Below are 14,122 nucleotides of genomic sequence, written 5' to 3' on the forward strand. Positions count from 1 at the left end.
TGCTTGTTTCTGCAGCACACTTGAGGGCTGCTGTCACCTCTGTACAGAAACAGACAATTCCGCAGCACAACTGCCAGGCTCTCCTAACCTGCATGTGAACCCTTGAACGCTATTAGATCTAAGTATCTGTCACCTTTTCAGAGCCTTACAGGATTTAATCTATTCTTGTTTTTGTTCTCACTGTGGTCACACTGACCCCGGCTCTGATATTACTTCCCCTAACAGTGCCCCCAACATGACAGTCCTTTGTAGCCCTGGTGCTACAAGTGATTATACTGAGTACCTGCCCTTCTAGAAATGGTTTCTGTGGTGCCCTCTGAGAGTTCCAAGGAATTAGAAACTCCTTTATGTCCTCAACATCTGTAAGTATTCCCCTTTTCCTTGCGTTAACTTAGTTGGCTGTCTTGAGGAAACTTAATATAATCACATCAGAGATGGGCTGTTGGACATCCTTGGTGGCATAGGGGGTTAATTAGGTATCAACGTTGGGTTGGCTTGAGTACGATCCTTACCAGGAAGCTGATCTACTGGGTGCAGCAGACCTTGTATCTTCTGCTGTTCCCCTCAGCAGTGTATTTCAGTGGATCCACCTGTCCTGCTCCCCACTGTCTCTGGTGAATCCTCTCACTCTTTGCACCTGACCTACACCTCAGCTGTGTGCAAATTAAAATCTTTTAGTAGGAAAAGGAAATGTATATTAGATAAGCAACTTGCAGTATATCTGTAACAGGACAGATACAACATAGTAAAACTGAACAACTTGAGAAAATACCTTCTTACAGAAATATGAGTCCTAGCTGTGCTCTTGATACCTACATACCTGTCTCAAGAACTATGGCTTCATCTATCCTTGTGCCTGCATGGGTATTCTGCCCATGTTGGATGTCACATGAGGATTTTCATGTACTAGTTTTTGAATTCCCCTTGACCAACTTTCCAGCTACTAACCTGTCATATTCCTATTCAAACCTGCCTCTATTCAGTCCTTCATTACTGATTCCTAATTCCCTTCCAACCTAACTCTGATCTTCAGTGCAGTATTTTATTATTATTTTTAAAAGGTTTTAATTTTGTGTGGATTGTGTAGAACTGAGGTGCAGGGAGCAAGAGGACTCACCAGAGACAGAATGGAGAGCAGAACAGGTGGGTCCACTGAAGTACACTGCTGAGGGGGTCAGTGGGGAGACAGGAGAGATCTGTGCTGTGCTCCCTGGCGATAGCATTGAGATGATAGCATTGAGACTGACCCCTAGCCCACTGGCAAGGCCCCTTCAGTGCATTATTTCTATGCTGCTGATTTCATGTTCCAGAATGTTTATTTTTAAAATAAATTATATATATACATTAGGTGTAGTCCCCATAGACTTTCTACCAATTCATCTGTGCACCATGACCATAGTCCCTTATGCTCTTCGCACTGTCGTTTTCATACTCCTCCCTCCCCAGCCCCTGCAGATTTAGAGTTTTATTTGTTTGCCCTATATTCCCCCTATAAATGAAACCATTTGAGATTTTTATTTTCCTTCTGACTTACTTTACTGAGCCATCATACCCTCTAGCTCCATCCATGTTGCTGCAAATGGCACGCGTTTATCTTTTTTGATTGCTGAACGTAGTCCTTTGTGCATATATACATCTTGATCTAGTTATGTATTTTTGGGCATTTGGGTAGTTTCCATAGTTTACCTATTGTAAACAGTCCTTCAGTAAACAGAGGTGCAGGTATTCTTTGAATTAATGGTTTTGTGTCCTTTGGGTAGATCCAAAATGTTTTTAAAGACCACCTAATTTGACTTGTAAATAACAAAAACCCGCCCTTATCTTGCTTCTTGAAACACATCTTGGTCTGGAATTGTGCTGGGATCCCAGAGCTGGACCTCAGCAGCAATTTCGGTCCCTATTATAGTGAGGAAAGGGTTGAGATCAAGACCAGAGTAAGACAAAAACAAGTTTATTGTCAGATAACAGGAAGCTCTCTGGACAGAGGGGTCTCAAAAGGGCTAGTGTTCTGTGTTCTTGTGTTACCAGAATTTCAGGAGTGGTTGTTATCTAGTTGATTCTGCCCATCTATGGTGTCTGGGAGCCAGGATGCCCTAGTCCAGAGTAATGTGCACACAGGGCTTGGTCCACACAGGTGTTCCTTTGTGGTGCCCGGCAGCCTACAGAATGTTCTTAACATTGCCTGAGAGTGCATTTCAAAGCTGAGGCCTTAATGGCCATAATTAAACTGCCTGCATACCCATCTTACTTATCTCCTCTTGTTCTGAAAAACACCTGGCTTCCCTCTACTCTGCTAAAGTTCCTTGTTTTATCCTGCCTTTCAATATAGGCAGTCATCCTAGTCAGATATCTTTTATGTCATCCTTTCCCCCTATGCAATCTTAGTTAATGTATTGATATTGCTTGACCTTTTACTTCCATCTTATACCATATTGAGCTTCATTTTAAAAAAAGATTTATTTATGCATACAGAACTTGAGTACAGGCCAGAGGTGCAGGGGTGGTGAAAGGATTCACCAGAGACAGAGTGGGGAGCAGAATAGGCTGACGAAGTACATTGCTGAGGGAAGCAGCCGGCTGGTTGGGAGAGGTCTGCCCCACCATGTGGATCACCTCCAGAGTGGGGATTGAACTCATGATGAAGTGACTTTAGCTTCTTAATACAGGGGCTTTAACCCGCTGCACCACCAGGGAGGGCCCTTGAGCTGCATTTAACATATCTTTGTGGGCACCTCCAACTAAGACGTTTGTATGGCTGGAACTACAACATTGCCTATTCTGATATGTAGCATCTTTCAGTTTTTAATTCTTTAGTAAGTTAGAAATAATCTGGTCAATATCTGTAAGGAAAATTTTAAAGGCTTCATTTAGCACATAAAACTGAATTTACAGGGCCTCCCTGGTGGCCTACCGGTTAAGTCTCAGCACTAGCACCACTATGCCCTGAGTTCAATCCCTGGTCAGGGAGCTAATCCACATGGCGCAGCAGACTTCTGCCTCTCCACTGCTCCCTTCAGTAATGGATTTTAGTAGATCTGCCTGGTTTGCTCTCCACTCTTGTCTCTTGTGAATCCTCTCCCCCATCACCTCTGGCCTAACCCTAGTTCTTCTATGCATTATTAAATAATTCTTAAAAAAAAAAAAAAAACTGACAATTTAAGAAACTCTGGATTTCCGATACTGAAATGTTGGGATTTCCTTCTTGCTTCTCTTATCATGTGTTTTCAATAACCTTAGCTCCTAGCCTAGCCACAAACATCCTGTCTACAATTTTTTCTTTTTCTAGGTTCTTATTCAAATTCATACGTCCAACATAAAACATTAACTCTTCATGCCTCAGAACGTGAAACACACAGTAGTTTTATTGACTTAATATACTGCGATTACTTTGAGGAACCAGGATTACTTTTTTTTTTTTTTATTTTATAACAGCAGGATTGCTTTTTTTACATGACTTATAGACCATGGCTGTCAATAGTAGGAACTATCAATTAAAAAGGCAGAGGGGAAAAAAGTTTGTCTCCAAGGATATTATCTGTTTTTGTTTACTTAGGAATGATAGCTATAACTACACTTGTGAAAAGATTTTTGTGACTGGACATAATGGTATTGTGAACTAACACAGCATTCTAAACAAGGGAGGATTGACCTGGATATTCAGTTGGCTACTCTGTCACGTAAGGTCAGAAAGAAACTCTCAAGAAAGTACCAGTAAAATAGTAAACTGTAGTCCACTCTGAACATAAGGCAAGTAGCTTATAAATCAACAGTAAGAAGCAGAAAATCATACATTAGAAACTCATCATTCTAAACAGTATGGGTCAGAAATGTCATACTGACCAGACAAAATTTAGAAACAGACCTAGACCAAGTGTGCTATCTAGCTAGCTAAAGGGGTGTTTGAAAGACTATTTACGATTTTGAATACTTTAGAGAACAAAGGCTGAGCTGATGAAGTTGGAGTCCACCTTGAGACAGTTAATATGGCAATTCCACATTTAGCTCTTACAGGGTTTCTTTTTCATTACGAACTCTCTTGTGTATAGTAAGTGAAGAGCTCTGACTAAAGGCTTTTCCACACTGAATACATTCATAGGGTTTCTCCTCAGTGTGAGTTTTCACATATCTCCTAAGGAAATAAGAAACACTGAAGGTTTTCCCACATTCCTCACAGTCATAGGGTTTCTCCCCAGTGAGAGTTCTCATGTGCATTCTAAGGCTAAGGTATGAAATACAACTAAATACTTTGCCACAATCACTGCATTCATACAGATTTTTCCAGTATGTATTTATTGTGAACTCTAAGGTGAGAGCTTGTATTGAAGGCTTTTCCACAATAACTACATTCATAGGGTTTCTCACCAGTGTGAGTTTGTGTTATGTCTCCTTAAGGTTGAGGAATCACTGAAGACTTTACTACATTCTTTACATTCATACTGTTTCTTACCCACATGACTTCTCTTGTGTAAAGTACGATTAGAAATTCTTTTGAAGGTTTTTCCACATAGATTGCATTCATAATATTTCTCTCCAGTAGGAGTTTGCTCTTGTTGCTTAAGAGATGAATGATGGCAAAAGGTTTTGTTTTTAACTGTATTCACAGGAATTTGCCACCATATGAAAGCTGTTATGTACAGAAAGCATATAATGTTTGATGTCTTTGGAGCACAAGCACTCTTTTTGTGTTTGATTTTTTTTTAAGATGCCACAGAGCTCCATCATATTCATAACTTTCACAGAGGTGCTCCCTTAAAGAATTTTCCTTATAATTATCTAGAATTGGATTATGTTCCAAGCATTCAGTATCTAAGTAACACTTGCAGGAATGTTTATGGGTAGCAATTCTGTGAGAAACAGTCTTTGATCTAAATTGAGAGCTTTCCTCTAATTCCTGACAGAGTCTCTCTCCTGAGATGCTCTTTTCTTTTAGGTAGATGTCACTTACCTTGTATTTCCCTCTGGACTCTCATGTTGCTTTCTGATCTTATGGCACTCCCAGTCTTTTCTTACTGTGGAGGACATATGTCAGCCATTCTAGTTATTTTCACTCCACTGAATGATTTTGCCAAAAAAATAGTCTGCTTTGGAGTTGGTTCTTTGGTTATAAGTTGAATCTTCCACTCTAAACAGGTGTCTTGGGAAATTCTTATAGTTCTTAGCTCTTCTTGACCCAACAGAGAGGTCACACCAAGACTGTATAAATGATATTCCACTGAGGTGAGATTTGGTAGTTTTCCAACATCCCATTTCTGTACATATTTCTGAGTAGAGTCCAGCATCATCCATTCCTCTTCTGTAAATTCCACAGCCACATCTTTAAAGTTCACTGCTCCCTGTAACCAGGTTGTTGAAAGTCCCAGCACCATCCTTTCCATGTCATTATTTCTCACAGAGAAACAGGCAGAGGTCAGAGGGGAAATAGATTAATGGTTGACATCTTATATGAACCTGAAATTGTTACCTGCACAGAAGGGTACAGATCAGGATGTTTCTTTTTTCTCTGATCCAGTCAGCAGGGCTGCATTTCCTTCTTGTAGCCAAAGAAATGGGTTTAGGTAAGAGCAGTGCAGGCAGTGTCCACTGGAGGCAAAGTTAAAAAAAAAATTATAGTCTTTCCTTCTTTCCAGTAAAGTTTGACTAGCTTAACATCTTCACTGTTTTTTTTTTTTAAATAATTATTTTTGCATACAAGAACTGGGTGTAGGCCAGAGGTGTGGGGGTGAGAGGATGCACTAAAGAGTGTGTGGCAGAACAGGTGGATCTACTGAAGTACACTGCTGAGGGGAACAGCTAGGAGACAGGAGAGCTCTGTTGTGCCATGCAGGTCAGTTGCCTGGCCAGCAGGGTCTCAAACTCATGCTATGGCAGTGGCTGGCATTAGCCTGATAGTGCTGAGTCTTTAACCGCTACGCCACCAGGGATTCCTTCACTGGGGTTTTTGTTGACATGTAATATAGTCATCTTTGGACCTCTTACAGAACTGTCATCCTGATATTTGTAATTGCCTCTGCAGAATACTTCTCAGTCTTGGGTGAAAGGAGCATGCATTATTGGGACAACAAAACTAAAGTTAAAGAAAACTGGTCGAAAGGGCATGCTGTTTAATTTAAATTTCATGCATATTGTTATTTTTAGCTAACTGTTAGAAATAGAAAATTTTCTCATTAAATATGTTTTAGTTAAACTTATTGTTTCTAGATAACACTTAATGTTTACCTCATCTACGATTAATAGGGCTGATGACTTGGTTGCTTCTCTATGTAAGAATTTTATGGTAGTTGTTAAAATTAGACTTGTGATTTTGAAACAAATGTTCATTTGATTACTGCTAATTCAGTCTATTAACATCTCCCCAAGAACTGTATTTTCTTATGATCATTTATTGTATGTTGAACTTAAATGGAATCAATCAAGGAAGAAGCATGGCCTGTGTTCAAGCTTTGGGAGGCCTTAATACTGTTAAAAATATTAGATTATATAGTACTTTATTGAACAGATCTTATAATAGGTCTTTAAGTAACAAAATAACATAGTATTAATACAAAAGATGAATTTTTGCATATTTTAAGGACCACACCAAATCATAGGATAATTATGCTGATAACTTTATAGCTCTCAATTTCTGAAGATTAGCCTTCAAATTCAAGACTTCACCTCAGTATTATTCAACAGAGCTTAGTTTTTTTTTTTTTTAAGATGTTTTTATTTATACATACAAAACTGGAGTATAGGCCAGAGATGGAGTGGGGAGCAGAACAGGCAGATTGAAGAAGTACACTGCTGAGGGGAGAAGCGGGTGAGAGAAGAGCTTTGCTGCACCATGTGGATCACCTTCTGGGCTAGGGACTGAACTTGCACTGAAGGGGCTGTGGCTAGCTTGCAGTACTGCTTCCTAACCCGTTGCACTATCAGGTACGGCCCCAGAGCTTAGATAGACTTACTTGTTTTTTACTTTTACGTCATTTTGTGCCTTTTTCCATCTTAGTTGTAATCCCCATGGGCTTCCTATCACCAAATCACCCATGTGCCATCAGAGCTTAGTTTTTAATGAACAAAATTATAGAATTGGCATTTTTAATTTAGACAAAGATCTCTGGCATGCAGATTTTATACCCCTCAATCAGAAATGTGTATAAAATCTGACACTTTGGGGTAAGTATAGAGAAAGATTTTTTTAATCTGATTTGTTCATTGCTATATTCTAAGAACTTAGATTATTTCCCATCATATGACAAGGTTTTGTGGGGAAGTTATTTTTTCACTTCCATACCCTTCTTTCAGAAGTAAAACAAAGTCAGAAACTTTGTTTAAGGCTTCCTCTCCAAAAAAGGAAGTTAAGTTTGCCTTCTGGTAAAATAGTTCAGCTAAAAAGTATACTGTGGAGTCATTCTTTCATTCCCCATAATTTTATTTTTCTAGTTACAGTACTAATTTCAAAACCTAATCAACATTATGAAATAGGAAAAAATAGCTGAATAAATGGTAAGATTCACCATGCTCATGTATGGTAAGACTCATTAACATTTCCATTTTTCTCAAACTAGAGTTACATTGGAACTTTTTCTAATCTGTGATTTCTTGGAACGTTAAAAGATTTATAAAAATGAAGGTGTCAGGTCTCCCTGGTGGTGCATTGGGTTAAGTCTGAGCACTATTAAGCTATTGCCAGCCACTGTAGGACAAGTTCAATTCCCCACCCCAGCCTGGGAGCTGACCCACATGGCACAGCAGACCTCTCCTTGATCACCTGCTGCTCCCCACAGCAGTGTATTTCAGTAGTCCACCTTCTCAACCCCATACATCTGGCCCACACCCCAACTTTTGTATGCATAAACAAATATATCTTTAAAAAAAGATGGATCTAAACAAGGCAATTAGTAAAATAATTCTATGCCCTACTATATTTCAGAAATACATTTATAAATCTCTAGTAACTTAAAATTTATCTGTATTATATGTACCTAGTGTTAAAATTTATTTGTTCTCTATATAACTGGTGTTTATCTGAATAAACTTACTGTTGATTTGGCTGTTACCCTACTTAACAGTTTTTTTTTTTTTTAAAGATTTATTTATTTATGTATACAAGAGCTGAGATGCAGGTCAGAATGTGGGGGGTGAGAAGATTCACTAGAAACAGAGTGGCAGAACAGGCAAATGTACTGAAATCCATTGCTGAGGGGAGCAGTTGGTGAGAGGTCTGCTGTACCATGTGGGCCTCCTTCTGGCCTGGGATCCAACTTGTGCTGCAGTGGCTATGGCTAGCTTCACAGTGCTGCTTAACCTGTTTTGCCAACAGGGAGGCCCCTCTACTTAAGAATTTTATTGGTATTTTTAAAGATAGATTTGAAATAAAAGGTCAGAATGATAGTTGGGCAGTAACAGAAAATAAAAACATTATCTCTGAAACAGATTCATGTAGCTATATATTTAGAACATAATAAAGGCATTACTTTATTCTTGTTATCCCTTGTATTAAAATTTTCTTAGGGCCCTCCCTGGTGACGCAACGGGTTAGAGTGCAGCACTGTGAAGCTCCCTGCAGCAGCATGAGTTTAATTCAAAGCCAGGGAGGTGACCCACATGGTATGGCTGACCTCTCCTGACCTGCCAGCTGCTCCCCTCAGCAGTGTTTTTACTTGATCTGCTGTTCTGCTCCCCATTCTGTCTCTGGTGAATTCTCTCACCCACACCTCTGGCCTGTACCCCTGTTCTTGTATGCACAAATAATTTTTTTTAATTAAAAAAAATTTTTTACACGGTGTTCATCTTTTTTTTTTTTTTTTTAACAGTACTTGATTTCTCCCCTCAGGTATAGTCCCCATAGATTTCCTGCCACTACACTACCTGTAAAGCATCACCATGGCTCAAGCTCTTCCCACCTGTTTTGATCCTTAATCCTCCCCCCCCTTGCTTTTTACCCTCATATATCTGTAGTTGCCTACAAGTTTTATCTTTTTTTTCCCCCCTGACCCTTTGTTCAGTTTCCTCCTGTAAATGATATCATCTGATATTTTCCTTTTACTAACGTGGCACTTTAAATCAGAAGAAGAAAGGATGAAACTAACCATTAAGTGCTTTCTGGGCAAATGACTGTTTAGGAAAGTCATAAATCCCACCTCAGCCATTCGGAAATTTCAGATGGACCAAAGACATAAATATGAATAACTGGAATTCCAGAATATAAGGACAGAAGGAGTAGAAAAAAAAGCAATGTTAGAGATAATGGTTTATTTAGTCCTAAACTGAAATTAGATCCTTGACCTGCAAGTATATATACCATAAGCCATACTGAATAAATTTTTTTCTTAAAGATTTTTATTTATGCGTACAGATATGGAGTTCAGGCCAGAGGTGTAGGGGCAGCAAGAGGATTCACCAGAAACAGAGTGGGGAGCAGAACAGGCAGATTGACAGAGTACACTGCTGAGGTGCAGCAGGGGAGACAGGAAAGAGGTCTGCTGCTCCATGTGGATCACCTTTGGGGCTGGGATCAAATTCATACTGAAGAGACCACAGCTTGGCTTGGCTTGGCAGTGCATGGCTCCAACCTGCTATGCCACCATGGAGGGCCCTACTGAATACATTTTAAAAATTCATGAGTAACACTGAATATAAACTACAGACTTATCAAAGAAAGTAAAATTTAAGTTACTAGGAAGAAATGCAAATTACCTTCAAAATCAATTATAGTGACTTCAGATTTATCAGCTCAGAGACAGAGGCCAGATCACACACTATCTTCAAAGTATTAAAGGAAAGTATTAAAGGAGAGCACCGTCAAACCAGAATTTAATAGAATGCTAAGGAGAGCAGTATAAAAGAAAGTGACATATTTCTAAGCACCATTAGCATCCTCAAGAAAAATAAATGGATAGTGGATATTGATATATTTCTTTTTTTTAAAGATTTATTTATTTATGCATAAAAGAACTGGGGTGCGGGTGGAGGTGGGAGGGTGAGTGTATTCACCAGAAACAGAGTGAGAAGTAGAACAGGCAGATGGACTGAAACATACTGCTGAGGGAAGCAGCAGGGAGACAGGAGCAGTCTGCTGGGCCATGTGGGTCAGCTGCCTGGCAGGAGATCAAACTGCTTCCACACCCTGCAGCACCAGGGAGGGCCCTATTGATATAATTTTTCTAGGCTCACCTTAAAGGTGACAGTATTAACCTTATAGTTAAAAGCATTTTTGAAACAAATTTGAGCATTGCCTATATATTTGACATTAAGGAATTATTGCTAATTTTGTAGGTAGGACTTTTGATAATGATTTTTTTTTTTAAAGATTTATTTATTTATACATACAGAACTGGGGTACAGGCCAGAGGAGCAGGGGTGGTGAGAGGCTTCACCAGAGACAGAGTGGGGAGCAGAACAGGCAGATCAATGAAGTACACTGCTGAGGGGAGCAGCGGGCGGGTCAGGAGAGGTCTGCCACACCATGTGGTCACCTCCGGGGCAGGCGGGAATCGAACTCATGCGGAAGCGGCTTTTAGATTCTCAGTGCAGTGCTTTAACCCGCTGCGCCACCAGGGAGGGCCGATAATGATTTTTTAAAGGAACACTTAGTCGAGGTAAATTATGAAATATTTACAAGTAACATAACATGTTTGTTCTACAAAACACAGTACAAGACTGGAATATTTTATTTTTCTATATGCTTGAAAATTATAAAAATTAAAAAATTTTCAGCTAGCTCATAAATAGAATGTTACACGTTTTAAAAAAATCAACCAGTTATGTCTTGGTAAATTAAGTTAAAAAAAAAAAGATGAGGCCCTCCCTGGTGGCGCAGCGGGTTATAGCACAGCACTGAGAGTCTGAGGCCACTTCCGCATGAGTTCGATTCCCGCCTGCCGCCTGCCCCGGAGGAGACCACATGGCGAGCCAGACCTCTCCTGGCCCGCCCGCTGCTCCCCTCAGCAGTGTACTTCGTCGATCTGCCTGTTCTGCTCCCCACTCTGTCTCTGGTGAAGCCTCTCACCGTCCCTGAGCCTCTGGCCTGTACCCCAGTTCTGTATGAATAAATAAATAAATCTTTAAAAAAAAAAAAAAAGATGAAATTCAGTATAACTTAAAGAGAGCAGACGTCCCAGCCACCAAAAAAAAAAAAAAAAAAGATAAATTACATGATTAATTAAAAAGGTTCAGCACCCATTATTCAAAATTCCTGAAAGAAGCAGCACCCATTATTCAAAATCCCTGGGACAGACAACCACAGGATTGACCCATCAGAATGGGTAATTTCCTAAAACTGAGGTAAACATAACACCAAGAAATCAGGCCACGCGAGGAGCAGCGGTAGCGGGTAGACCTGTCAGGGCGCTCCGCGGAGCGGAACTCGGGCCACCCCGTCCCCGCCCCCGGCCTGGTGAGGACCGGTACTCACGGACGCGGCAGCGCGCGAGGCCTTCGCAAGCGTGATAGCCCGGCCCGCCTGGAGGCGTACCCTGGGACCAAGAGGACTGCGCGGAACCGCGGCGGTGGGCGCGGGAGAGACGACGGCGCGGGCGCACGGGGACGCAGCTTCCGGATCGCGGGGCTGACAGGCGTCGACACCGGTTTGAGGGAAGCCGGTTAGGTTCGAAGGCCGCTGAGGTAAACCACACTGGAGACAAAAAGGTCTCCATCCCGCGGCTGGCAAGGGCTGCCCCATCGTTTCCATGGCAACCCGAGCGGGGCTGCGCGGGCCAAGAACCTAGTTTGGAGACGCCCAGGCCACCTCGGACAGATGGCTCCAAGCTGCGCCGGAGACTGCGCCTCAAGGGGAGGTTGAGCGCCCGATCCTGCTTAGCCGCGCCGCCACAGCCTCACAGACCCCGTCATAGGGGCCGCTGCCGGCTACGCGCGCCTTCTAGCCCACGCGGTCCTGCACCGGACGGCGGCCGCTCCGAGCCCGCCCCCGCCCCACGCGCCACCCAGTCCGCGAGCTCACCTGTCTAGGGCTACAGCCGTGCTGGCGGTGGCGCTGGCGTCAGGTCGGGACTACATCTCCCAGGAGACCTTACTCCTCGAGCCCTGGGAGAGACTCCGCGTAAGCGTCACAGCAGCTGCGCTCCGCGGAGGGGCGGTGACAACAGATGGCGACCGTGAACGCGGGCGTGCACGTGCGAGCCGGCGGGCGCGTGCGTAAGGGGGCGGGGAGGGTACGTGCTTGCGGGTCGGCTTGCGTCGGGACGTTGGCGCGTGTAGCCCGGGAGGCTGCCGAGAGCAGCCGGCGGAAACCCGGCTCTGGGCGCCCAACGCTGTCCGCTGGTGGGTGTCTGGCAAGTCTGCGCGTGCGCGTCCTGCTCCGCGGCGTTGGCGCGCGTGTCCACCTGGCTCTAGTGGGGGGCGGGGAGGGAACTGCAGTCCGGCTTGTAGCGGTTTGACAGCACCCGGTGTCCTTTGGCGTGGACACGGCCTGTCATTCGCGTGGTGCCTCCTGGGCAGATGCCCGTCGTGCGGCGACGATGAAGGCGCCCCGGCGTTGGCGGTAAGTGTGGGCCGCCGCCTCCTGTTGTGGACAACGGCGTCGCCCCGCCCCGCACCCCAATCGGAGCGTTCGGGAACGCGCCCTACCCGGAGGCGGGTGCTGGAAGAAGCAGCGGGCGGTGCCGGCGTCTCGGCGCGCGGTTTCTCTTCGGCTTCGGGGTCTTGGCTGCGGCCTCCGGCGGTGCGGGGCGGGCTAGGCTGCAGACGGGAGGCTGAGGTCCAGACGCTGTCGAAGTTTCTGTTTCTTGGGCTTGTACTTTTTTTGAAGTTGTTTGGCACTTGCTTCCCTCCAGCTTCCTCGTCATATTTCAGAGTTTGGCTTTTGCTCCTTTTAGAGCGGCCTGTCTCTAGGTCCTAGTTTCTGGATTCAAAGAAATATTACCCGGGACCTCCTGGTGTCTTAAGGGAGCCCCAGCACTGGGAAGTTGTCCACAGCCACAGCAGCACGAGCTCCAGAGTCCAGGGAGCTGCCCACATGGCACAACAGACCCTTTCTGCCTCGCCCGATGCTCCCTGAATTCGGGCTATCTGCCTGTTCTGCCCTCCACTGTCACAGGTGAATCCTCTCACCCACCTGCACCTTTTCCTGTACCCCAGTTCTTGTATGCATAAATGAATCTTAAAAAACATTCCCCCAGTCAGGTAGATGAACTGTAAGCATAAGTGTTGAACTTAGTTTTATTTTCGGGGACAGCACGTAAGTTTACTCTTTTTTCCCCTTGACGTTAGAGTTGTTGAACTATCCAAACACATATTTGTATGTGTGTCCATCAAACTTAGCAGTAGGACCACTCACACAATCACATAGATCTCTCCCAGAGTATGTGAGGAGGTGGAGAATGTCAGCCCTAACGTACATTAATAGCAGAACACACGAATTTTTTTTTTAAAGGAGGTAAAGGGGAAGACATGTTACCCCAGAATGCCAGCTAACGCATGTTAGGAAGGTTGGAGATCTGACTGAGTGCAGTTAATTGTCTCCCGGGAAACAAATAATATAACTTAACACTACCCAACTTTTCTCTATGCCTAAATAATACGTTCCTTTTTTTTTTTTTAAAGATTTATTTATGCTTACAGAACTGGGTACAGGCCAGAGGTGCAGGGGCAGTGAGAGGATTCACCAGAGACAGAGTGGGGAACAGAACAGGCAGATGGACTGAAACACACTGCTGAGGGGAGCAGAGGGCTGGTCAGAAGTCTACTGCACCATGTGGGTCACCTTCCTGGCATGAGATGGAATTAGTGCTGCAGTGGGTTGGGAGAGCTTCACAATTCGGTGCTTTAACCCTTTGGGCCACCAGGGAGAGCCTGTTAATACATTCTTTTTCAGTATCATTAAGTGTCCCCTTTGCTTGCCTAGCCTCCTGTATGGTGAATTGCACACATTCCTGTCTCTTCAGAATTTTTCATTCTTTCTTGAACATTACTTATCAAACTATTAGCATAGGGGAACATATGCTTAGGATCGTATAGTACATACATACAAAGCATGCTTTTTTTTTTTAAGATTTATGTATTTATGCATACAGAACTGGGGTACAGATGAGAGGTGTGGGGGGTGAAAGGATTCACCAGAGACAGAACTGGCAGATCGAGGCAGTACACTGCTGAGGGGAGTAGCAGGCACCTCAGGAGAGTTCTG

At 43.4% G+C, this 14,122-nt stretch overlaps 2 protein-coding genes and 1 long non-coding RNA gene across 4 annotated transcripts in view; 1 reads left to right on the forward strand and 2 right to left on the reverse strand.

The window, feature by feature from the left end:
* Positions 1–3,654: 3,654 nt before the first annotated feature.
* On the reverse strand, positions 3,655–5,684 carry ZNF891 (zinc finger protein 891). The gene is given in 5 exon segments (XM_012730915.1): positions 3,655–4,378; positions 4,380–4,589; positions 4,591–4,701; positions 4,703–4,905; positions 4,908–5,684. Coding segments are annotated over 5 exon segments (753 nt in total). The 5' UTR covers positions 5,023–5,684; the 3' UTR covers positions 3,655–4,264.
* Positions 5,685–9,539: 3,855 nt separating this feature from the next.
* LOC105854209 lies at positions 9,540–12,107 on the reverse strand. The gene is made up of 4 exons (XR_001145897.1): positions 11,939–12,107; positions 11,393–11,611; positions 9,676–9,741; positions 9,540–9,577 (listed from the first exon to the last, which is right to left on the reverse strand). It is a non-coding gene; the product is annotated as an uncharacterized LOC105854209 (long non-coding RNA).
* Positions 12,108–12,238: 131 nt separating this feature from the next.
* ZNF10 (zinc finger protein 10) overlaps positions 12,239–14,122 on the forward strand; it is a 20,389-nt gene continuing 18,505 nt past the window's right edge. Inside the window, exon 1 of one of the 2 annotated variants that reach the window (XM_012730912.1) lies at positions 12,239–12,258. The gene's annotated coding sequence lies outside the window, so the exon portion shown is untranslated. Of the gene's footprint in view, positions 12,259–12,386; positions 12,479–14,122 lie in introns of those variants that run through there. The other variant, XM_012730911.1, reaches the window with a different exon arrangement.

Source organism: Condylura cristata, unplaced genomic scaffold (assembly GCF_000260355.1).
Source record: "Condylura cristata isolate star-nosed mole 26May11 unplaced genomic scaffold, ConCri1.0 scaffold00029, whole genome shotgun sequence".
NCBI classification, from domain to species: domain Eukaryota; kingdom Metazoa; phylum Chordata; class Mammalia; order Eulipotyphla; family Talpidae; genus Condylura; species Condylura cristata.